The 23266-nt window shown below is 42.8% G+C and overlaps 2 protein-coding genes and 1 pseudogene across 2 annotated transcripts in view; 1 reads left to right on the top strand and 2 right to left on the bottom strand.

Annotated features, from left to right (window-relative positions):
- Positions 1 to 2614, bottom strand: part of LOC100405404 (ribosome biogenesis protein BMS1 homolog) — an 83680-nt gene extending 81066 nt beyond the window's left edge. The window contains exon 1 of the transcript XR_008475233.2: positions 329 to 2614. The gene's annotated coding sequence lies outside the window, so the exon portion shown is untranslated. The remainder of the gene's footprint in view (positions 1 to 328) is intronic.
- A 2066-nt stretch (positions 2615 to 4680) lies between these two features.
- LOC100400087 (RNA-binding motif, single-stranded-interacting protein 2 pseudogene) lies at positions 4681 to 6028 on the top strand (annotated as a pseudogene).
- A 6961-nt stretch (positions 6029 to 12989) lies between these two features.
- Positions 12990 to 23266, bottom strand: part of ZNF487 (zinc finger protein 487) — a 33418-nt gene continuing 23141 nt past the window's right edge. The window contains 4 exon segments of the mRNA XM_054242284.2: positions 12990 to 14743; positions 19575 to 19670; position 19825; positions 19919 to 20044. Of these exon segments, the coding sequence (XP_054098259.1) occupies positions 13650 to 14743; positions 19575 to 19670; position 19825; positions 19919 to 20044 (1317 nt within the window). The 3' untranslated portion in view covers positions 12990 to 13649.

The raw sequence follows: 23266 nt of genomic DNA, 5'->3' as shown, positions 1-23266 counted from the left end.
TCTCTTTGCAAAGTAAACTAGCAGTCTTACAGAGGCCAAGGTTAGCATTCGTTGTGAGGAGAATGGAAACACTTTTCTCATTTTATAAAATGGCATTGTACCAGTTCAAACTCTAGGCCAGCTATATCACATAATGGTTATCAAAAAGAGACAAATTTATAGCTCAATTTTGATAAATACGAAAGACCATAAAACTTGTACTTACCTACGTATTAAATCAATCTGCTATTGTCTTTTTCCTGTTGATTTCTATATTTCCAATCTAATCTAATGACCCTTAAAAGGCTCATTCAAGGCATTATAAATAAAGCTGATAATAACAACTCACCTGGGATGTTCATTTTCTATTGGTCTTGGAAAAAGGTGAAGAGTGAAGGTAATGCTGGGAGAGGAGGTAAGTTAGGCGAAATCTAGCCTGCTTGCTGCTCCTGGATCCAACTTCCTAAAATGCTACACAGAAGAGACTGTTTTAACAAAGCAGAGACAGCTCTATGACCAGATTCTGTTGGGCTTAGACACGCAGTTTTTCACTGGGTGAAAATAAACCATGTATACCAATGATTAACAATTTATGTCTCTAAGACACAAAAAGAATTTACAATACAACCAATTTATAAATGATGGGATCCTGATATAGAAACAGTGTCTTTGTCAAAACTGATTGGTAGGAAACACTCAGGTTGCACTATTTATCTGTTTTCCTATCAATATAATACTGGGAATACTGTTGAACAATTCACAGAAACTCTAAAAAAGAGAATAAATGCTTTAGTACAAGATTTTTTTTTAATATTTATCCTAATTTGATTACAATTTCATAATCTTTTGATAAGACTTGTTTCAACTATGCAAAAGAATGAAGAAACCAAGAAACTCTTATCTTGATCAGTAACAAAGGTAGTAATTCATTGATTCTCTCAGGCTCCATACATGTTTTTTCTTTCAAATGAGGCAGAAATACTTAAATACTATATACTCTTCCTGCACTACCGTCTTGTGATTCTAAGGTAAGAATAAAAACAGAATGAAAGCCAGGCGCGGTGGCTCATGCCTGTAATCCCAGAACTTTGGGAGGCCAAGGTGGGCGGATCACTTTGAAGTCGGGAGGGTCACCTTGAGGTCAGGAGTTCAAGACCAGCCCGACCAACATGAAGAAACCCCGTCTCTACTAAAAATACAAAATCAGCCAGGCATGGTGGCACATGCCTGTAATCCCAGCTATTTGGGAGGCTGAGGCAGGAGAATCTCTTGAACCGGGGAAGCAGAGGTTGCGGTGAGCTGAGATCGAGCTATTGCACTCACGCCTAAAAATCAGTCTCAAAAAAAAAAAGCTAGGCACAGTGACTCACGCCTGTAATCCTAGGGTGGATCACCTGAGGTCAGGCGTTCAAGACCAGCCTGACTGACACGGTGAAACCCCATCTCTACTAGAAAAAATACAAAAATCATTCGGGCATGGTGGTGCACACCTGTAATCCCAGCTACTTGGAAGGCTGAGACAGGAGAATCGCTTGAACCCAGGTGGCTGAGGTTGCAGTGAGCTGAGATTGCACCATTGCACTCCAGCCGGGGTAACAAGAGCAAAACTCCAGCTCAAAAAAAAAAATCCAGATAAAAAATACGTGGGCATTGCATGTGAGCTCAGAATCTGAAAAATCTGAGTGAAGAACAAAAGAAATGTGGGCTGTTTGGAGAGGTTAAATTAAACTTCCTCAGGTCAAATGCCCAAAGAGAAGGGACATTTCCTGGGTAGCCTGCCCCTCATTCACTGCTCTGATGCGGCACACCTCTCGCTGATCCACCTTCACAAAGTTGTGATGGCAACGATGTGAAGTCTGAAGTCACACTCATTTGGAGCCGCGGGATCAAAAATTGCATCTGGCCTTGCAAATCTAGAATCTGTTCTTTTGGGGAGGGTCTCTTCCACTTCCGCTCTGATGAGAGGTCTGACCTCTCAGGGGTGTTTCTTCCAGGTAGGATTATGGTTCGTGCAGCTCCTGCCCTCTCAACTCTCTAGAACTGTTGTGGTCCAACGGAGAGTAAACCCTGGCCGAGAGGACAAAATCATTTAGTAGCACTCTTCACACTGGACCCCCAATCTGACTCTCTGGGAGGTCGTTGTCCCCTCGAATCTCAGGCTAGCCCTTCTATGGGCTAGCAGCAAGACCGTTGGGCACATTTCCCGGCTTCCAGAGTACTCAGGAAGGCACATGTCCTACCTGGGGGCTAAGAAGCACCCGAGTGGCTGCCGGGCAGAGCCTCTCACCCACAGCAACACGAGACATGGACTGCAATACCTGGCCTCCCTCGCCAGCTGGCCAGTGAACGCAGGTAAATCACGCACCTCAGAGCCTTTTTTATTCGCTAAAACCTATGGCTGTAAAAACTCACCGAGGTACCAAATAAAAAGAGATGCTTAACCATTAACTAGCAGCTACGAGACTAAATGATTCACACGTGCCGCCGTCCGAAGCGCAGAGAAGCCGGCCCGAGCCCAGTCCTCCCTCGGGAGCTCGCGGGACGGCCCCGGCGGCGCCCCTCCGCTGAAACCCAGCCTAGGGGTCTCGGGGGCCGGCCGCGCTCTCTCCGCAGCACTGACCGGCCCGCGCCTACTGGCTCAGGTCCGCAGGACTCCCCTCGACCCGCGCTCCTACCCACGCGCACCCCGCAGCCTCCAGGGCACGTTGGGCGCGCGACTCAGCGGCCAGACTCACGAGCTGCAACTACACCCAGAGGTAGCCGAGCCGCGAAGAGCCCGCGGCGCACAGGAGCAAAGAGGCCGCTGGAGAGCAGCTACCTAACAACCTCTAGAGCTAGGAGCGCGCCACGAGAGTTGGGGAAGGGGCGGGAAGGGGAGGGAGCAGGGCGAGGCTGAGCCGAGGGTCGTTGGGGAGACGCGCGGGGCGGGGCGGGGCGGAGCAGGGAGCCGGGGAGGGTAGCCGCGGGGAGCCGAAGAGCTGAGCGGAAGGCTGTTGGGGAGACGCGCGGGGCGGGGCGGGGCGGAGCTGAGCGGAAGGCTGCTGGGGAGACCCGCGAGGCGGGGTAGGGCGGGGCTGAGCCGAGGGCAGCGGTGGAGACGCGCGGGGTGTGGCTACGCCGGAGGCTCCCACCAAATGCCCTTACTGAGAGGAAAACGCACCCGGCAGCCCAGCTTCTCCCAGACAGGAAAACGACGAATATTTCATTATCATACTGTTACTGGCTAGCCACCAAGAATTACACAGAGATACACAAACATTTAGGAAAATCAGAAAATAGACATTAATCAAAAGAAAGGAAGGAACACATGACACAGCCTCCTCTAGACCCCCTGATATTCCAGTGCATTGTCACTAGGAGCACCACCTTCGGATGCCAAGTTTGCAGAAATACCAACGTACGTTCATAACATTTATCACTATCCTCTCAGAAAACATTTTCTTGGAGAATATAACATCAATTGTTTTCCCCAATGATAATAAAAGAAATAAGTTCCATTCACAATAGCACCAAACATTGTACAGAATATTTATTACATGATCTAAAAATAATAAAATATATTAAGAATATTTATTACACGACTTAAGAAATACTACAAAGCAAATGACGTTTTGTAGTGTATGACATTTACAGAAATTGAATAGATAAGAGATTGCTAGGGCTTTCCCAAAAAGAACACCTAACCTTGGACAATGTGCCAAACAGAATCTCTACAAGTTTCTGTGCAAGAGTTTTCCCGTTGCTTCTTATTTTATACTGTCTTACTGATAGGACATTGTAACCTTACTCTAAGATTTAAAAAAATTAACAGTAACACCAGCTATATATTAGAAATATTCTATTGGGCTTTTTTAAGTTTGGAACTGGACCCCCCCAAAAAAGTAATTTATTATATAGTTTAGAAGGGAAATAATTTAGTATTCAATTAATCATAGTAGATAATTAGGTACATAAACATGCTATTATACCAGCTCACACACTGTAATAAATGCATTTCAAGTACAAAACTGAGATTAAATTGTATATGTAAATTATTAGACTCCTCTCATAACTGTTTTGTTTTTTCTTTGTTTTGAGACAGTCTCTCTCTGTCACCCAGGCTGGAGTGTAGTGGCGTGTCTCAGCTCACTGCATTCTCCACCTCCAGGGTTCAAGTGATTCTCCTGCCTCAGCCTCCCAAGTAGCTGGAATTACAGGTGTGCACCACCACACCCTGCTAATTTTTGTATTTTTAGTAGAGATGGGATTTCACTATGTTGGCCAGGCTCCTGACAGGTGATCTGCCTGCCTTGGCCTCCCAAAGTGCTGGGATTACATGCCTGAGCCACACGCCCAGCCTCATAATTGTTAACAATGTGTTTTCTAGATCTGGCTGAAGAGCCTAGATGCAGTGAACCCCCAATAATAATGAGCACAGTTAGTACTAAAAAGCTCTCCAGGAAAAGTAGACAGTGATCTGTGGAAAAGTGATAGATTCCAAGTCTGGCCAGGAAAGTAGAAGATGAAACTGGGAAATTTGACAGCCCCCCTTCATCTCTCTCCCTCCGGCTTCTTTTCTCCCTCTTTCTGCTCCCCCTCCCTTCTCCTTCTCCCTCCCTTTCTCCTTCCTCCCTCTCCCCCCTCCCTCCCCCTCCTCCTCCCTCCCCCTCTTTCTTCCTCCTCTCTCTCTATCTCTCTCTCTCTCTCTCTCTCTCTCTCTCTGTCTTACTCACTCAGATCCCTAACATTAAAGAGAAAATGCTGCTATCCGTGACTTCCAGGCCTGGGATTTCGACTTTGGGCTACAGTAGAAACAACAAGAAGCCATATGTGTCATTGGCTCAGCAGATGGCACCACCTAGCCCAAGCAACAGTACCCCTAACAGCAGCAGTGGAAGCAATGGAAATGACCAGCTGAGCAAAACCAACCTATACATCCGAGGATTGCAACCAGGCACTACTGACCAAGATCTTGTCAAGCTGTGTCAGCCATATGGCAAGATTGTCTCCACTAAGGCCATACTGGACAAGACCACAAACAAATGCAAAGGCTATGGCTTTGTAGATTTTGACAGCCCTTCAGCAGCACAGAAAGCTGTAACAGCACTGAAGGCCAGTGGGGTACAGGCACAGATGGCAAAGCAACAGGAACAGGACCCCCCAAATTTATACATCTCTAACCTCCCACTGTCAATGGATGAGCAGGAACTGGAGGGGATGCTGAAGCCCTTTGGCCAGGTTATCTCCACCTGTATCCTTCGAGACACCAGTGGGACCAGCAGAGGGGTTGGCTTTGCAAAGATGGAGTCCACAGAGAAGTGTAAAGCCATCATCACCCACTTTAATGGAAAATATATTAAGACACCCCCTGGAGTACCGGCCCCATCCAATCCCTTGCTTTGCAAATTTGCTGATGGCGGGCCAAAGAAACGACAGAACCAAGGAAAATTTGTGCAAAATGGACAGGCCTGGCTAAGGAATGGAGACATGGGTAGCATGGCCTTGACCTATGACCCCACCACGTCTCTTCAGAATGGGTTTTACCCTTATAACATCACCCCCAACAGGATGCTTGCTCAGTCTGCATTCTCCCCATACCTTTCCTCTCCTGTGTCTTCGTATCAGAGAGTGACTCAGACATCTCCTCTAAAAGTACCTAACCCATCTTGGATGCACCACCATTCATACCTCATGCAACCTTCAGGTTCAGTTCTGACACCAGGGATGGACCATCCTATTTCTCTCCAGCCAGCCTCCATCAGCAGCACAGGGTCGGACGTATTATGTCGACGGCTGCAGCTATACAAGGAGCTTACATCTCCCACAGGTACGCCCCTGTGCCTTCTTCCAGTGTTTCAATCAAGGAGAGCAGCAGCCAGCAGAACCATGAGGCGATGGACGTGCCCTCAGAGCATGGGGTCTATTCTTTCCAGTTCAACAAGTAACAGTGGGCCTGGGCCTGGAAAAAGAAATCTCTACGTTCCTGCCCTCTGCTCTTTCCCCATTGCTGATGGAGCCTGGGGGAACCATCACTTTTTGTGTGTACTACATTCAAGGAAATCCAAGAAACTTTTTTTCTTTTGCAAAGAAAGTTTTTTGTTTTTAACTGCAATGTACTGTTCCCTACCCTGAAGAGCCATGGTGGTTGGAGCTTCTTCTCGTCTATATGAAAAAGTTTTTGATGTAAAAAAAAACAAGAAACTGGGAAACTTTACTGCATCAAAAATCTTACTGTATAGGCTGGACAGCAGATGAATATTGCTTTTCTATAAAGGAATTCGAAGAATCAGAAATTGTAGGCTGGGAGAGGTGGCTTACGCCTGTAAACTCAGTGCTTTGGGAGGCCAAGGTGGGTGGATCACTTGAGGTCAGGAGTTTGAGACCAGCCTGGCCAACATGGTGAAAAACCATTTCTGCTAAAAATATAAAAATTAGACAGTTGTGGTGGTGTGTGCCTGTAATCCCAGCTACTTGGGAGGCTGACGCAGGAGAATCGCTTGAATCATTGCAGTGAGCTGAGATCACGCCACTGTATTCCAGCCTGGGTGACAGAGGGAGACTCCATCTCAAAAAAAAAAAAAAGAAGAATCAGAAATTGTAGATATATTCAAAAATGTAAATTACTCTGTTTTTCTTCTCTTACTATATTTAAAATGCATATAGGCATTTATTTTTTTATTTTTATTTTTTGACCTTTCAATGTTATCCAATGCATATAAGCATTTAAAGCAAAAATTGTTGCACTTCATTATAGGCCTTGTAACATAAATGTAACACATGATAAAAATAGCTCAAGGGATGGAGGTTAATAAACTATACTTTTGTAAAATTTATTAATCATAAATAGACTATTAGTTAAGGGTGTGTATTTAATCCCCTAACCACTAGAAAACCACTAGAAAAAGTATGTTAAAAAGTACAGGAGAAAAAGTCAGGAGAAGCTGGGTACAGTGGCTCATTGTAATCCAAACTACTTTAAAGGTTAAAATGGGAGGATAGCTTGAGTCCAGGAGGTCGAGGCTGTGATGAGGTATGATCACGCCACTACACTCCAGATTGGGTGACAAGCAAGACCCTGTCTCTTAAAAAAAAAAATTACAAAAGAAGGTAGGGTGGCCAGGCACAGTGGCTCATGCCTGTAATCCCAGCACTTTGGGAGGCTGGGGCAGGCAGATTGCTTAACTTCAGCAATTCAAGACCAGCATGGGCAAGATGGTGAGACCCCATCTCTACAAAAAAAATTTTTTTAATTTTTTAAAAATAGCTGAGCATGGTGGCATATGACAGCAGTCCCAGTTAGTTGAAAGAATGAGGTGGGAGAATCACTTGAGCCCTTGAAAGGTCAAGGCTGCAGTGAACCAAGATTGTGCCACTGAACTCCAGCCTGGGCAACAGAGAGAGGCCCCGTCTCAAAAAAACTAAAAAAATAAAAATTAAAAATAAGGTGAGGAAGTGAAAACAGGAATAAAACATAGATATTAAATGAAAAAAACTAATAAAGTAAAAGTAAATCCAACCATACAAAGATCAAATGTGGCAGACATGGTGGCTCACACTTACAATCCCAGTACCTTGGGAGGCCAAGATGGGAGGATCACTTGAGCCCAGGAGTTTGAGACCAACCTGGCAAGATGGTGAGACCTCATCTCTACAAACATTTTAAAAATAAATAAATTAGGCCAGGCACGGTGGCTCACGCCTGTAATCCCAGCACTTTGGGAGGCCAAGGCGGGTGGATCACAAGGTCAGGAGTTCAAGACCAGCCTGGCCAACATGATGAAACCCTGTCTCTACAAAAAAAAAATGAAAATAAAAATAAGGGCCAGGTGCGGTGGCTCAAGCCTGTAATCCCAGCACTTTGGGAGGCCGAGGCGGGTGGATCACAAGGGCAAGAGATCGAGACCATCCTGGTCAACATGGTGAAACCCCGTCTCTACTAAAAATACAAAAAAAATTAGCTGGGCACAGTGGCGCATGCCTGTAATCCCAGCTACTCAGGAAGCTGAGGCAGGAGAATTGCCTGAACCCAGGAGGCGGAGGTTGCGGTGAGCCGAGATCGCACCATTGCACTCCAGCCTGGGTAACAAGAGCAAAACTCCGTCTCAAAAAAAAAAAAATTTAAATTAAATAAATAATCTGGACATGGTGACACATGCCAGTAATCCCTGCTACTTGGGAGGCTGCGATGGAAGGACTGCTTCAGCCCAGGAGTTCAAAGCTACAGTGAGCTCTGATCACACCACTACATTCCAGCCTGGATGACAGAGAGAGGCCCTGTCTCTATTTAAAAACAAACAAATATCAATCAATTTTACTTATAGACCAGGCGTGGTGGCTCACACCTGTAATCCCAATACTTTGGGATGCTGAGGCAGGAGGATCACTTGAGCTCGGGAGTTTGAGACCAGCATCAGCAACACAGTGAGACCTCATCTCTATTACTTTACTTTAAAAAATCAAAATGAAATTTAAATATATATATATATAATTGTATTTCTATATACTAGCAATAGACATGTGAAAACCAAAACAATTTTTTACAGACAAAATCTCACTACATTGTCCAGACTATTCTTGAACTCCTGGAATCAAGTAGCTCTCGTCTTAGCCTCTGGAGTAGCTGGGACTACAGGTGCATGCCCTTCTTCATTTACAATCACTTCTTTAAAAAGACCATAAAATTGTTAGGGATAAATCTAATAAAATGAACAAGACTAGTGTACAAAAAACTACAAAACCTCCATGAGGGAAATCTAAATAAATAAGATCTAAATAAAAGAAGTAATGCACCATGTTCATAGATTGGAAGGCTGAACATAGTAAAATATCAATTTTCTGCAAAGTGATACAGATTTAACACAATTTCAAAATCCCAGTAGGATTTTGTGTAGATATAGACAAAATTATTCTTTTTTTTTTTTTTTTTTTTTTTGAGATGGAGTCTTGCTCTGTTTCCCAAGCTGGAGTGCAGTGACAAGATTTCAGCTCACTGCAACCTCCACCTCCTGGGTTTAAGAAATTCTCCTGCCTCGGCCTCCCAAGTAGCTGGGATTACAGTTGCACACCACCACACACAGGTAATTTTTGTATTTTTAGCAGAGACAGGGTTTCGTCATGTTGGCCAGGCTAGCCTCAAACTCCTGACCTCAGGTGATCCACCCACCTCAGCCTCCCAAAGTGCTGGGATTACAGGCGTTGAGTCACCATCCCCAGCCTAAACAAGATTATTCTAAAATTAAACGAAAAATAAAGGCTTCAAATAACTAAAACTATTTTGAAAAAGTATAGTGGGAGGAATTAGTCGGCTTCAGTAATCAAGACTGTGAACTATTCATTGAGAGATAAACATAGATTAATAGAACAGAGAACCCAGAAGTAGACTTATACTTCCCCCAAATTAAAAGCTTTTGCTCTGGCTGGGCAAGGTGGCTCACACCTGTAATCTCAGCACTTTGGGAGGCCGAGGAGGGTGGATCACTTGAGGTCAGGAGTTCAAGACCAGCCTGGCCAACATAGTGAAACCCTGTCTCTACTAAAAATACAAAAATTAGCTGGGCATGGTGGCACATGCCTGTAGTCCCAGCTACTTGTGAGGCTGAGACAGGAGAATCACTTGAACCCGGAAGGCAGAGGTTGCAGCAGGTCGAGATCACACCATTGCACTCCAGCCTGGGCAACAGAGTGAGACTCTGTCTAAAAAAAAAAATTAATAAATAGCCAGATATGATGGTGCATGCCTGTAATCCCAGCTACTACAGAGGCTGAAACAGGACACTTGCTTAAACCTGGGAGGTGAAGGCTGCAGTGAGCCGAGATAGCTCCATTGTACTCCAGCCTGGGCCACAAAGCAAGACTCCGTCTCAAAAAAAAAAAAAAAAAATTAACACATGACCCATATCTATTGGATGCTTATTTTATTCAGAGTTCTCTCCACTCTGGCTGCTTAGAAGGGAAATGGTTTCCCAACCCTCTGTGAGCCATGGGCATTATTCAGCCTAGAGCTCCTAGTAATTGTTTCTCCCTTGGCCTGAGCTTCCTGCCATGCCTGGTGGCTCTTCACCTTCACAAGCACAGCAAACTAGTTTTCTGGTTGTTCCATGTATTATTGGCAGTTTTCTTTATCTTTGTGACAGAAGTACAAGTCTATAGGAATTACGTCCTCATGGGTAGAAGACCAGTTCCTGGCAATGTACCTAACCTCTGCGTATTTATTACTCCATAAGGCTGATGCTGTTGATTGAAACATTTACAAAAGTACAAACTGAATTCTTTTTGAAGAGTTAGTAAAAATGGTCATACCTCTTTATATGTGCCAAGAGAATAAAGATTTGTACATAGCAAGCTGGGTGTAGTGGCTACACCTATAATCCTAGCACTTAGGGAGGCTGAGGCAGGCAGATCACCTGAGGCCAGGGGTTCCAGAAGATACCGACCAACATGGCAAAACCCCATCTCTACTAAAAATACAAAAATTAGCTGGGTGTGGTGGTGCATGCCTGTAATCCCAGCTACTCAGGAGGCTGAGACAGGAGAATCGCTTGAACCCAGGAGGCAAAAGTTGCAGTGAGCCAAGATCGCACCATTGTACTCCAGTCTAGGCGACGAGCAATTCTCTGTCTCAAAAAAAAGGTTTTTACAGAGCAATTCAAGCTTCAGAATATTTTTTTCACAAATATTTTTATTTAAAGTATGTTTTGGAGGCCAAGGCAGGTTCCACTTAAGGCCAGGAGTTCAAAAGCAGCCTCCTCAACATGGTGAAACCCCATCTGTATTTTACAAAAAACACAAAACACCTGGGAATGGTGCTGAATGCCTGTAATCCCAGCTACTCGGGAGGCTGAGGCAGGAGAATTGTTTTAACCCAGGTGGAGGTTGCAGTGAGCCAAGATCGCACCACTGCACTCCAGCCTGGGCGACAAAGCAAGACTCTGTCTCCAAATAAATAAATAAATAAACGAACAAATAAATAAATAAATTTTGGGGGCCAGGCGAGGTGACTCACACCCGTAATCCCAGCACTTTGGGAAGCCAAGGTGAGACCGCTTGAAGCCAGCAGTTTGAGATCAGCCTTGGCAGCATAGTGAGACCCTGTCTCTACCAAAAAAATTAAAACTACAAAAATTATCCAGGCATGATGGTGCATGCATGTAGTCCCAACCACTTAGGGAGCTGAAGTAGGAGAATCTCTTGAGCCCAGGATTTCAAGGCAGCAGTGAGGTACAATTGTGCCACTGCACTACAGCCTGGTGACAGGGCAAGACACTGTCTTAAAGAAAAGTAGATTTTGTGGGGTCTTTTTAAGACTAGTCAAGTGCAGTAGTGATAAGGGGGAAAGAGTAGAACAAGGAGTTTGATCTGTAACTGACTGTAAACAATCAATTGAGATAACTCACCACCTTGAGCCCAGCCTATTTTGTGGTTTTATATCATAAAAATACACAGCTACTTGCAGTCTGGACAAGATGGGAAGTACAACTACAAATTCTGGGAAGTACAACTACAAATTCTGGAAAGCAACCAAAGGAGAACTCTCACAGGTGGTAAGAAGACAAACTGGTTTAGGGACACAGGAGTGGAGGAGCACACAGTGGCCGGTTATCCCAGCTACTTGGGAAGCTGAGGCAGGAGAATCACATCAACCCAGGAGGTGGAGGCTGCAGTGAGCCAAAATATCTTTTATAGCATACTTGCAAAAGACAAGGACTCTTCATATCTTTATCAGTGATTAAACTCATGAATTCTTCTTAAAAAGATCTCTATTCCACAGAACATCCACAGCTGAATACTTTCAATACTATACCTGAAACAGAAATCCTACTATATAAATTCATATATTTATGAAACATCATACATTTTATATCCATATAAAATGATTATATTGCATGATTATGGGAATACAGGTGTGAGCTACCATGCCTGGCCAATCCTACTGTATTTCAAGATAAAATTTTAAAGTTTAAATTCACAAATCCCAAACTGATATAGTTCCATTCAGTACAAACTGGCTGATAGAGGCCATAATTTATACTTTTGACACTATAACATCTTCAGAATATTAATAAGGTTTTAAAATATCACTTATTGGTCACCCACAGCGGCTCATGCCTCTAATTCCAGCACTTTGGGAGGCCGAGGCAGGTGGATCACCTGAGGTCAGTAGTTCAAGACCAGCCTGGCCAACATGGAGAAATCCTGTCTCTATTAAAAATACAAATTTAGCTGGGCTTGGTGGCACACACATGTAATCCCAGCTACACGGGAGGCTGAGCAGAATTGCTTGAACCCTGGAGGCGGAGGCTGCAGTAAGCCGAGATCATGCCACTGCATTCCATCCTGGGCTATAGACTCCATACCAAAAACAAATAATAAATAAAAATAAAATATCAATTATTGGCCAGGCATGGTGGCTCACACCTGTAATCCCAGCACTATGGGAGGCCAAGGCAGGCAGATCACTTGAGGTCAGGAGTTCCAGACCAGCCTGGCCAACATGGTGAAACCCTGTCACTACAAAAAATACAAAAATTAGCTGGGCATGGTGGCACCTGTCCATAATCCCAGCAACTTGGGAGGCTGAGGCATGTGAACAGCTTGAACCCAGGAGCAGGATGTCACAGTGAACCAAGATCGTGCTACCACACTCCAGCCTGGGCAACAGAATGAGACTCTGCTTCAAAAAAAAAAAAAAAGAAGGGTCAGGTATGGAGGCTCATGCCTATAATATCAGCACTTTGGGAAGGCAAGGCAGGCGGATCACCTGAGATCTGGAGTTCGAGACCAGCCTGACCAACATGGAGAAACCCTGTCTCTACTAAAAATACAAAATTAGCTGGTATGGTGGTACATGCCTGTAATCCCAGCTACTCAGGATGCTGAGGCAGGAGAATCGCTTGATCCTGGGAAGTGGAAGTTGCAGTGAGCTGTGATCATGCCATTGCACTCCAGCCTAGGCAACAAGAGCGAAACTCCATCTCAAAAAAAAAGAAAGAAAGAAAATATCAATTATTTGCTGTTCAATGAAATATCACTTCTAGGCAAAAGATTTATCATCTTTATTGGGTGTTCTACCCCCACCCTGGGTTGTTTCTGCTATGGAATGAGTCCGACGAGAAGGTGAAGGTTTTTGAGACTTGAGGATTTTGACAGGGGTTTCCTCTATGTTGTCTCTTTGATGTTTTAAGTCAGGATTCTGGTAAAACATTTCATTACATTCACAGGATTACTCCCTTGTGTGTGTTCTCTGACATGTTGTGAGGGATGACTTCTGGTACAAGGTTTTCCCACATTCACTACATGCATAGGGTTTCTCTCCTGTGTGAGTTCTCCTGATGTGCTGTGAGGGATGACTTGTGGTAGAACGTGTTCTCACATTCATTACATTCATAGGGATTCCCCCCTATGTGAATTCTCTGATGTTCTCTAAGTTTTGACTTCACAGAGAAGGATTTTTGACATTCTCTGCATTCATAGGGTTTCTCTCCTGTATGAGTTCATTAATCACATGATCAATGAAGTTTGGCTTCTGGGAGAAAGTTTTCCCACATTCCTTACATTCATAGAGTTTCTGGCCAGTATGTATTCTCTGATGTACTGTTAGAGCTGACCTATCACCAAAGGCTTTCTGACATTCATTACATCCATAGGGTTTCTCTCGTGTGTATGTTCTCTGATGTACATGAAGATTTGACTCCTCACAGAAGTTTTTTTCCACATTCATTGGGTTTCTCCCCTGTATGTGTTCCTTGATGTACTGCATGGAATGACCTATATCCAAAAGTTTTCCCACATTCAGTGCATTCATAGGGTTTCTCTCCTCTGTGTATCCTCTGATGTAGGATGAAAGAGGATTTATTGCTGAAGGTTTTCCCACATTCATTACATTCATAGAGTTTTTCTCCTACATCTGTTTTCTGATATACAGAAAGCTTTGGCTTATTGCAAAATGTACTAGCATACTGATTAATTTTATAGGCATTTTTTCCTATATGTGTTTCTTGATGCTGAGTGAACTTTGGCTTCTTGTAGAATACTTCCAAATCTCTATTACAGTCAAAAGTTTTCTCTCCTCTGTAACTTCGTTGAGAGAGGAGTAATTTCTTGCCAAAAGGATTCTCACTCGCATTACACTCATAATATTTCATATCCATAACTCTGTGGTATTTATTTGCAGGTGGCTTCTCACCAGCAGACCTCCACTCACATTCACTGAATTCATAGTGATTCCCCCTTATGTGAGTTCTCTGATGAACAATGAATATTGGTCTATTGGAAAAGGTTCTCACACGTTCATTATATTCACAGGGCTTCTCCCATGGGCATACCCTGTTACTGCAGGCTGCCTCTTCATGAAAAGCCTTCCCACACTGATTATATTCAAAACATTGCTTCAGAATTTAAATATACTGATGACTAAATCGGTCCTCATTCTGAGCGATGGCTTTCCCATTTCTATCATATTCCAAAGGTTTCCCTCTGGTATAAGGATTCTCCTGCTTCGTGCAGAGTAGAAATTCCCCATGTGCATTATACTCATCAGGCTTCCTTACACAGAGGCTTCTATTACTAATAATTAATTCTGAAATATAATTCAAACTCACTCCATATGAGTCACAGTTGCTACGTATTTTTCTTAATAGAACGGGGTTTGTGTAAAGATAAAATGTTTTTCCTAATACACCATTTCTGTCCTTAGTAAGCATTTTGTTGTTGACAAAATCAACTTTCCACAAATGCTGGTCTTGATTTTCCTGTCTCATCTCCATCAGGTCATCATCTATGCAGCAGTCTAGAAACAAGAATAAGTTACCATAGATTATAAATGTTAACATATTTCTTATGTCAGATAGAGAATTGGGCATACTAATTTTAACCAAGATTAGGGGGATACAAGAGACTTCTTAAAAATAAAGGAACAAAATGTCACTAGCAGTTCTGGATATGGCTGACATAGCTACCAACCAGATACTGAGTTTTCCGGAGTACACAGCAAATCTGGAACTGAGGAAATCAATAGATGAAATACAAAGTACATTCGAAAGCTTCAATGATAGACTAGGTCAGGTAGGAAAAAAACTCTCAAAACTTAAAATCTGAAGCTTTTCTTCTCAATTCAAAGAGAATACTCTGACCACTCATGGGAACAAAATCTGTTCAGTTAATTGTTATACTGGGGTCTCGGATAATCATTAAAGATGAAATGAAAAAAAAAAGTTAATATATTTCTTATGAAAAGAAGACATATTCACATGCCTTTTTTTGACAGTGTCTGGCTCTGTTACCCAGGCTGGATTGTGCAGTGGTGAGATCATGGCTCACTGCAGCCTCAACCTCCCGGGCTCAGGTGATCCTCCCACCTCACCCTCTCAAGTAACTGGGCTTACAAGTATGTACCACCATGCCTGGCTAACTTTTTGTATTTTTTGTAGAGATGGAGTTTTGCCATTGCCATATTACCCAGGCTGGTCTCGAACTCCTGTGGCCCAGGCTGTAATGCAGTGGCAGCATCGCAGCTCACTGCAGCCTTAAACTCCTGGGCTCAAGCAATCCTCCCTCCGTGGTCTACCAGAGTGCTGAAATTACAGGTGTGAGCCACCGCAACCGGCCCAGGTTGTTCGTATAACAGCATCATATGTATACCTTTATTTATCTAGAATATCATCATCTAACTTATAGTCTGAGATTTCAGTTATACAATCAATTAAACCATAATAATTAGAGTCTACAGTGCTTCTGTCTCTTTACATTCATCTTCTAATTTGCCTAATAATTGTGAAAAGGCTTCCTCTTGTCAATTTTCTACTCTTTGCAATTAACAGAAGAAAATAAAAGTTCTGAACTCTCAACTTTACCCAGTGAATTATTAGAGAGAGAGAGAGAGAGAGAGAGAGAGAGAGAGAGAGAGAGAGAGAGAGAGAGAGAGAGGCCAGACGTAGTGGCTCACACCTATAATCCCAGCACTTTGGGAGACCGAGGTGGGCAGATCACAAGGTCAGGAATTCAAAATCAGCCTGACCAACATGGTGGAACCCCATTTCTACTAAAAATACAAAAATTAGCCAGGTGTAGTGGCACACGTCTGCAATCCCAGCTACTCAGGAGGCTGAGGCAGGAGAATTGCTCAAACCGGGGAGGTGGAGGTTGCAGCGAGCCGAGATAATGTCACTGCACTCCATCCTGGGAGACAGAGTGAGATGCTGTCTCAAAAAAATAAAATGTAAGAGAGTCAGGTGTGGTAATTCATGCCTGTAATCCCAGCACTTTTGGAGGCCAAGGCAGGTGGATCACCTGAGGTCAGAAATTCGAGATCAGCCTAGACAACATGGCAAACCCCATCTCCAGTAAAAATACAAAAAAAATTAGCTGGGCCATCGTGGCAGGTGCCTATAGTTCCAGCTACTCAGTGTCTAAGGTAGGAGAATTGCTTGAACATAAAAGGCAGAAGTTGCAGTGAGCTGAGATCACACCACTGCATTTCAGCCTGGGCAACAGAGCGAGATTCCATCTCAAAAATAAATGAATAAATAAGAATTAAAAAGAAGAAATAATCTACAAATAAGGTTTCTGTACACTTCTTTCATATTTTCATCATAAGTAATGCAATACTTCGAGCAATTCAGTAAGAAAATTGAAGGAGATATAATAGTGACAATGTTCTTCACTATCATATTATCCTTATAAGCAATTCCATCATTCTATTCTTTTCTCTTTTAGTTTATTTTACCACAGTTGGACATAATTGATGAATAATGTTGAAATAATTGCTAAGAAAATAACAATAGCAAAATGTCTCAAACTTAAGAAAACTAGATCACTAAAATAGTATAATGCTTCTTAGATTGTAAATGGGACCAATTTGCTTATATAGCAGCAAAAATAGAATGAGTTTCATCCAGTTGAAAAATATAAATAGGCCAAGCATGAATCAAGCCTCTAAATCCAGCATTCTGGAAGGCAGAGGTAGAAGAATTGCTTAAGGCCAGAAGTTCAAGACCACCTTGGGCAACACACCAAGACCCCTTCAGTACAAATATATATATGTGTGTGTGTGTGTGTGTGTGTGTGTGTGTGTGTGTGTGTGTGTGTGTAAGTATAAACATATACACACACACATATGTATAAGCACATATATGTATAAGTGTGTGTGTGTGTGTGTGTGTGTATACATATATATATATTTGTGTCAACCACTGCACTATAGCCTGGGTGACAGAGCTGGGTGACTCCATCTCATAAGAAAGAAAAAAAAGAAATGTGTCAAAAATAAAGTCAAAAGCTAAATTTGTGTCCACTGAGAGGTAATATTCTATTTTTTTTATTATTTAAACCGTGTATCATTAACATTCCTTTTACATTCTAAGGTTTTCTGTTCATATATCATATATGATTCTCAAACTCCATATATCTTGATTTTTGTTTTGTTTTTAGAGACAGGGTCTCACTCTGTCATCCAGACTGGAGTGCAGTGGCATGATCATAGCTCACTGTAACTTCAAACACCTGGGCTCAAGCAATCCTCCCACCTCAGCCTCCCAAAACTGAGACTACTGGTGTATGACAATACCTGGCTGATTTTTAATTTTTTAAATTTATTTAATTAATTTTTTTTTTTTGAGACACAGTTTTGCTCTTGTTGCTCAGGCTGGAGTGCAATGGCACCATCTTGGCTCACCGCAACCTCCACCTCCTGGGTTCAAGTGATTCTCCTACCTCAGCCTCCCAAGTAGCTGAGATTACAGGCATATGCCACCACACCCAGCTAACTTTGTATTTTTAGTAGCGATGCAGTTTCTCCATGTTGGTCAGGCTGGTCTTGAACTCTCAACCTCAGGTGATCTGCTCACCTTGGCCTCCCAAAGTGCTGGCATTACAGGCCTGAGCCACTGCACCTGGCCTAATTTTTTATTTTTCGTGAGCTGGATTCTCACTATGCTGCCTAGGTTGATCTCAAACTCTTGACCTCAAGCAATCATCTTGGCTTGGACTCCCAAAGTGCTGGGATTACAGGACTGAGCCACCATGCTGAGCCTATATAGCTTGGTTTTTGAAAATCCAATTCGACAATATCTGTCTTTTAATAAATGGTTTAGCCTCTTTAAATGTATTATAATCTCTAAAATATCTGAATTGGTTTTCTCTTTTTCACTTAGAGTTTCCAGTTGTTCTAATTTTCACCTGATTTTCCCCACTCTTTCATTTTTTAGTTTTTCTAACCCAACATATTTTTTTCTTTTCCATTTTCTTCTCTTTAAAATTTAGAAGTTACTACTTTCTTTTAGCATTTACCCATTATAAATTTTATTTCATTTTTATTAAATAAAATATTTAATGCAACAATATTTCTTCTTAACAACGAAAGGAATTTAAAGGCCTGGCACAGTGATTCACATGTATAAACCCAGCTCTTTGGGAGGCCAAGGTGGGGGCAGATCACTTGAGGCCAGGAGTTTGAGAACAGCCTGGCCAACATGGCAAAACCACATCTCTACTAAAAATACAAAAATTAGCCAGGCATGGTAGTATACACCTGTGGTCCCAACTACTTGGGAGGCTGAGGCATGAGAATCTCTGAGCCTGGGAGGTGGAGGTTGCAGTGAGCCAAGATTGCACCACTGCACTCCAGCCTGTGTCTCAAAATACAAAAAAAAAGAAAGAAAGGATTTTAGAACACAATTCAGATCAACTAGTAATTGATTCACATGTTGGGTCATTTTTCAGTATTTTATTTTTATTGTTTTATATCCAACTGGGCATCATTATATTTTATACAAAGAACATTTGTTTAAATTTATGTGTCTATCTCTTTACTTATGCCTTCCCAAAACTGTTTCTTCTCCATTTTCTCCCAACCAGTTAATGGTATCATCACATAGCCAGTGCCTCAGCATAAAACCTTTGAGATCATGCTTACTATCTTTTTCTTATACCTATAATCCAATTTAGCAGCAAATTCTGTTTTGGCTACAACTTCTGAACGTAACAGCAGCCCAGTGAGCAGTCTGTCTGGCAGCATCTCCCACATGCCCCCATCACCCCTCACTTCCATCCAGCCCAGTTCACTCTGTCCTGCTCATGGCACTCTGGCCTAAGGTTCATGGCACAGAGTATACCATCTGGCCAGAATATTCCACTGACACACACGATTCAAATCTGTGTTGATTAAACTCCTGACTTCAAAGAGGCCCTTACATAAAGAGACACTACATCTCAATCTCTTCTACCACTAGAACACAGCCATGATGTCACAGCTATGTCTCTAACACAGATGGAACCACCAACATCATAGCTGCCGAATTAATACTTATTGAATAAATACGTAATACATGATAAAAATAAGATAACTGAAATTGATATAGAGGAATGTCATTTGACATTCGTTTGACTAAAATGAGAGAGGCAAGGGCTAAAATTTTCAGAAGAAAACAAGATCATTTAGCTGTTATCTGCTAGCATAATATATACATCTGAAGCAAGCAAGCCAGCTCTTCTCAGTCGCTTCTAAAATTCTGGTAACTCTAAAAATGTATTTCTGAAAATGTTAAAGATGTCAATATGTGAACTGTCTCCCTAGGATTCAATTTCTCCCTGGTTTATAGCTTCCTATTTACTTATTAACTCACCTAGGTAGCTCTGACTTGGGGATTCTTCTTCTAATATCCACAGCGCCTCTCCATGCTCCAACTTACAAACCACCTCTGGTTTGGTAATGCAATACCCTGTGAATGAAAATGACACAGGACGTGGGCCAGGTAGCCTGAGGTGTGCCTGCACAAAAAAAAGGTCCACCTGAACATTTGATTACAGAAAACACCACAGATATTCTTAAGTGTCCAAAAGGGATCGATCAAGCTTCAACTCCTAAGTCTCAACCCTTTAACTCATAATCATACAAAGAAATCATCTGTAATCAGCAGCTAAAAAGGAAATCAATGTTATTTGGAGTTTCAAATTACACAATCCTTACCCATGAGATGAGGAGGCTGTAGTTCTCCAACATCATGTCTCTGTACAGGGTCCTCTGAGCAGGGTCCAGATGCTGCCACTCCTCCTTGGTGAAGCCCACAGCCACATCACTGAAGGACACTGATCCCTACAACAGCACATTTGTTTTCATTATACAGTCAGCAGAAGTGGAGAGCATAGAACATGTGTGAGATCTAACTCCTTGTCATGTTTGCTGTTGACAGTTGAAGAAAAAATGCTACTAGGATGCCTACTTTTTTTTCTACCGTACCTATTAATACTATACATTGTAGGAAAATGAGAAATCCTGGTAATGAGGACTATGCCAGTATATTGGTTTTTTTCAGATGGGGTTTCACTCTGTCACTCAGGCTGGAGTGCTGTGGGATGATCACAGTTCATTGCAACCTTGACCTCTGAGGCACATGTGATTCTCCCAGCTCAGCCTCCCAAGTAGCTGGGACAATAGGCACGTGCCACCACACCCAGCTAATTGTTTTTTATTTGTAGAGATTAAGGTCTCACCATGTTGTCCAGGCTGGTCTTGAACTCTGGCCTCAAGTGATCCTCCTGCTTTGGCCTCCCAAAGTGCTGGAATTACACATGTGAACCACCATGCCTGGCATACTTCCTTAATTCATACAAAAATTATGAGGTCCTGCTAGTGATAGATGCAAGAGGCAGATAAAGGAGGTCCCCGGAGAATCTCTGACTGACCCCACAAGTGTTTACATCCAATGCTTTTGTGCACATAAGAAAACCTGCCCAGGGTCTTGTCTGCACATGCCTGCAAAAGACTGAGGACCCATCTGGGCACTGAGAGAAGAGGCAGGGGAAGTTCATGCCTTGTGCAGCGGGGAGGAGCCTGGCCTCTTAAGCAGCTTTGTATTCGATCTGTGAGGCAGCAGTCTTTTAGCAGAATTGATTTTTAAATTTTTGATTAAAAAAAAAAAAAAAAAAAAACCTAGCCTGAGCGTGGTGGCTCACACCTGTAATCCCAGTACTTTGGGTGACCAAGGCAGGCAGATCACTTGAGGTCAGGGGTTCCAGATCAGCCTGGCCAACTTGGTGAAACCTTGTCTCTATTAAAATATAAAAATTAGCTGAGCGTGGTGGTGCATGCCTATAATACCAGTTACTGGGGAGGCTGAGACAAGACAATTGCTTGAACCCAGGAGGCAGAGGTTATAGTCAGTGGAGATCGCACCCCTGCACTCCAGCCTGGGTGACAGAGCTAGACTCTGTCTCCAAAAATAACTAATTTTTCCTTTTAGAGGCCAGGTCTTGCTGTTTTGCCCATACTGGAGTGCATTCACAGGCATGATGATAGCACACTAAGACTTCAAATTCCTGGGCTCAAGCAATACTCCTGCCTCAGCCTCCTAAGTACCTGGGGCTCCAGGCATGTCACCCAGAAGTGTTGTTTTATGTCCTTCCAAAACAGTTTTTCAACTTTGTCTCTCTAGCACAAAACATTTTTAAAAACACCTTTAGTGAGCTATAACTCACACATCATATAACTTACCCTTTTAAAGTATATGTGTCAGTGCTTTTTTATATTCAGGGTTGTGCAATGATCAACATATCCCCCTAAAAGCAGCATACTTATTAACAGTCATTCCCCATTTTTCCCTCCCCCAGCCCTTGGCGACATTAACCTACATTCCCTCTGTGGATTTGCCTATGCTACACATTTCATATAAATGGAATCATACCGGCCGGGCACGGTGGCTGTAGTCCCAGCACTTTTGAAGGCCAACACAGGCAGATCACCTGAGGTCAGGAGTTCGAGACCAGCCTGGACAAAATGGTGAATCCCTGTATCTACTACAAATACCAAAAAAAAGCATCTACTCATGCGACTGAGGCAGGAGAATCACTTGAACCCAGGAGGTGGAGGTTGCAGTGAGCCAAGACCACACCACTGCACTCCTGGGCGACAGAGTAGTGTTGTCTCAAAAAATAAGTAAATAAATGGAATCATACTATATGTGCCTTTTGTGATGCTTCTTTCACTTGCCATACCATCTTCAAGTGTCATCCCTGGTGTGACATCTCTCAATACATCCTTTCTCTTTGCAGTTGAATTAATATTCTGTTCTACAACTATTTCACATTTTGTTTATTCAGGCATCAGTTAATGGACATTTGGGTTATTTCCACTTTTCTTTGGCAATTATCAATAATGGTAGTATGAACATTTGTGTACAAGGTTTTGTGCAGACCTATGTTTTCAATTCTCTTGGGTACCTTGGAGTAGAACTGCTGGGTCCTATGGTAACTCTATTTTTGGCATTTTGAGGAACTGCGAAACTGTTTTCCAAGGTGGCTGCATGTTTACATTTGCACCAGGAATATGAGTTCCAATTTCTCCACATCCTTGCCAACAGTCTATTCTTCTGATTACAGTCATCCTAGTGAGTGTGAAGTGGTATCTCAATGTGATTTTGATATGCATTTTCCTGATGACTAATGATGGGCATTTCTTCATGTGTTTATTGGCTGCCTGTATATTTTAATGCTTAAAAAGTAATTGATTGTTTATTTATTTTAGAGATGGGAGTCTCATTCTGCCTCCTAGGATAGAGTACAGTGGTATGATAGTAGCCATGTTCACACCACTGCACTCCAGCCTGGGAGACAGAACAAGACCTTGTCTCAGAAGAAAAAAAAAGCATATGATTCAGATTAAAAACATATTTTAAATGTTCAGGAAAAAAAATTTTGTGGGGGTTGGTTTTGGTGGCTCACACCTGTAATCACAGCACTTTGGGAAGCCAACGCAGGTAGATCGCATGAGGTTAAGAGTTCAAGACCAGCCTGGTCAACATGGTGAAATCCCTGTCTCTACTAAAAATACAAAAATTAGCCAGATGTGGTGGTGCACACCTGTATACCCAGCTGCTTGGGAGGCTAAGGTAGGAGAATCACTTGAACCCAGAAGCCAGAGGTTGCAAAAAGCCAAAATTGTGCCACTGCACTCCAGCCTGGTTGGCAGAACGAGACTCCGTCTCAAATAAGGAAAATTTAAAAAATAGAAAAAAAGCCGGGCACTGTGTCTCACGCCTATAATCCCAGCACTTTGGGAGGCTGAGGCAGGTAAATCATGAGGTCAGGAGATTGAGCCCATTCTGGCCAACATGGTGAAACCTCATCTCTACTAAATATACAAAAATTAGCTGGGCATGGTGGCGTGTGTCTATAATCCCAGATACTCAGGAGGCTGAGGGAGGAGAACAGCTTGACCGGGGAGTTGGAGGTTGCAGGGAGCCAAGACTGTGCCACTGCACTCCAGTGTGGTGATAGAGTGAGACTTTGTCTCAAATAAGTAAATAAATAAGAGGAAAAA

The sequence above is a fragment of the Callithrix jacchus genome, chromosome 12 (assembly GCF_049354715.1).
Source record: "Callithrix jacchus isolate 240 chromosome 12, calJac240_pri, whole genome shotgun sequence".
Taxonomy (NCBI): Eukaryota; Metazoa; Chordata; class Mammalia; order Primates; family Cebidae; genus Callithrix; species Callithrix jacchus.
The sequence above is the reverse complement of the archived record's forward strand: the minus strand, read 5'-3'. Positions and strand labels throughout refer to the sequence as shown.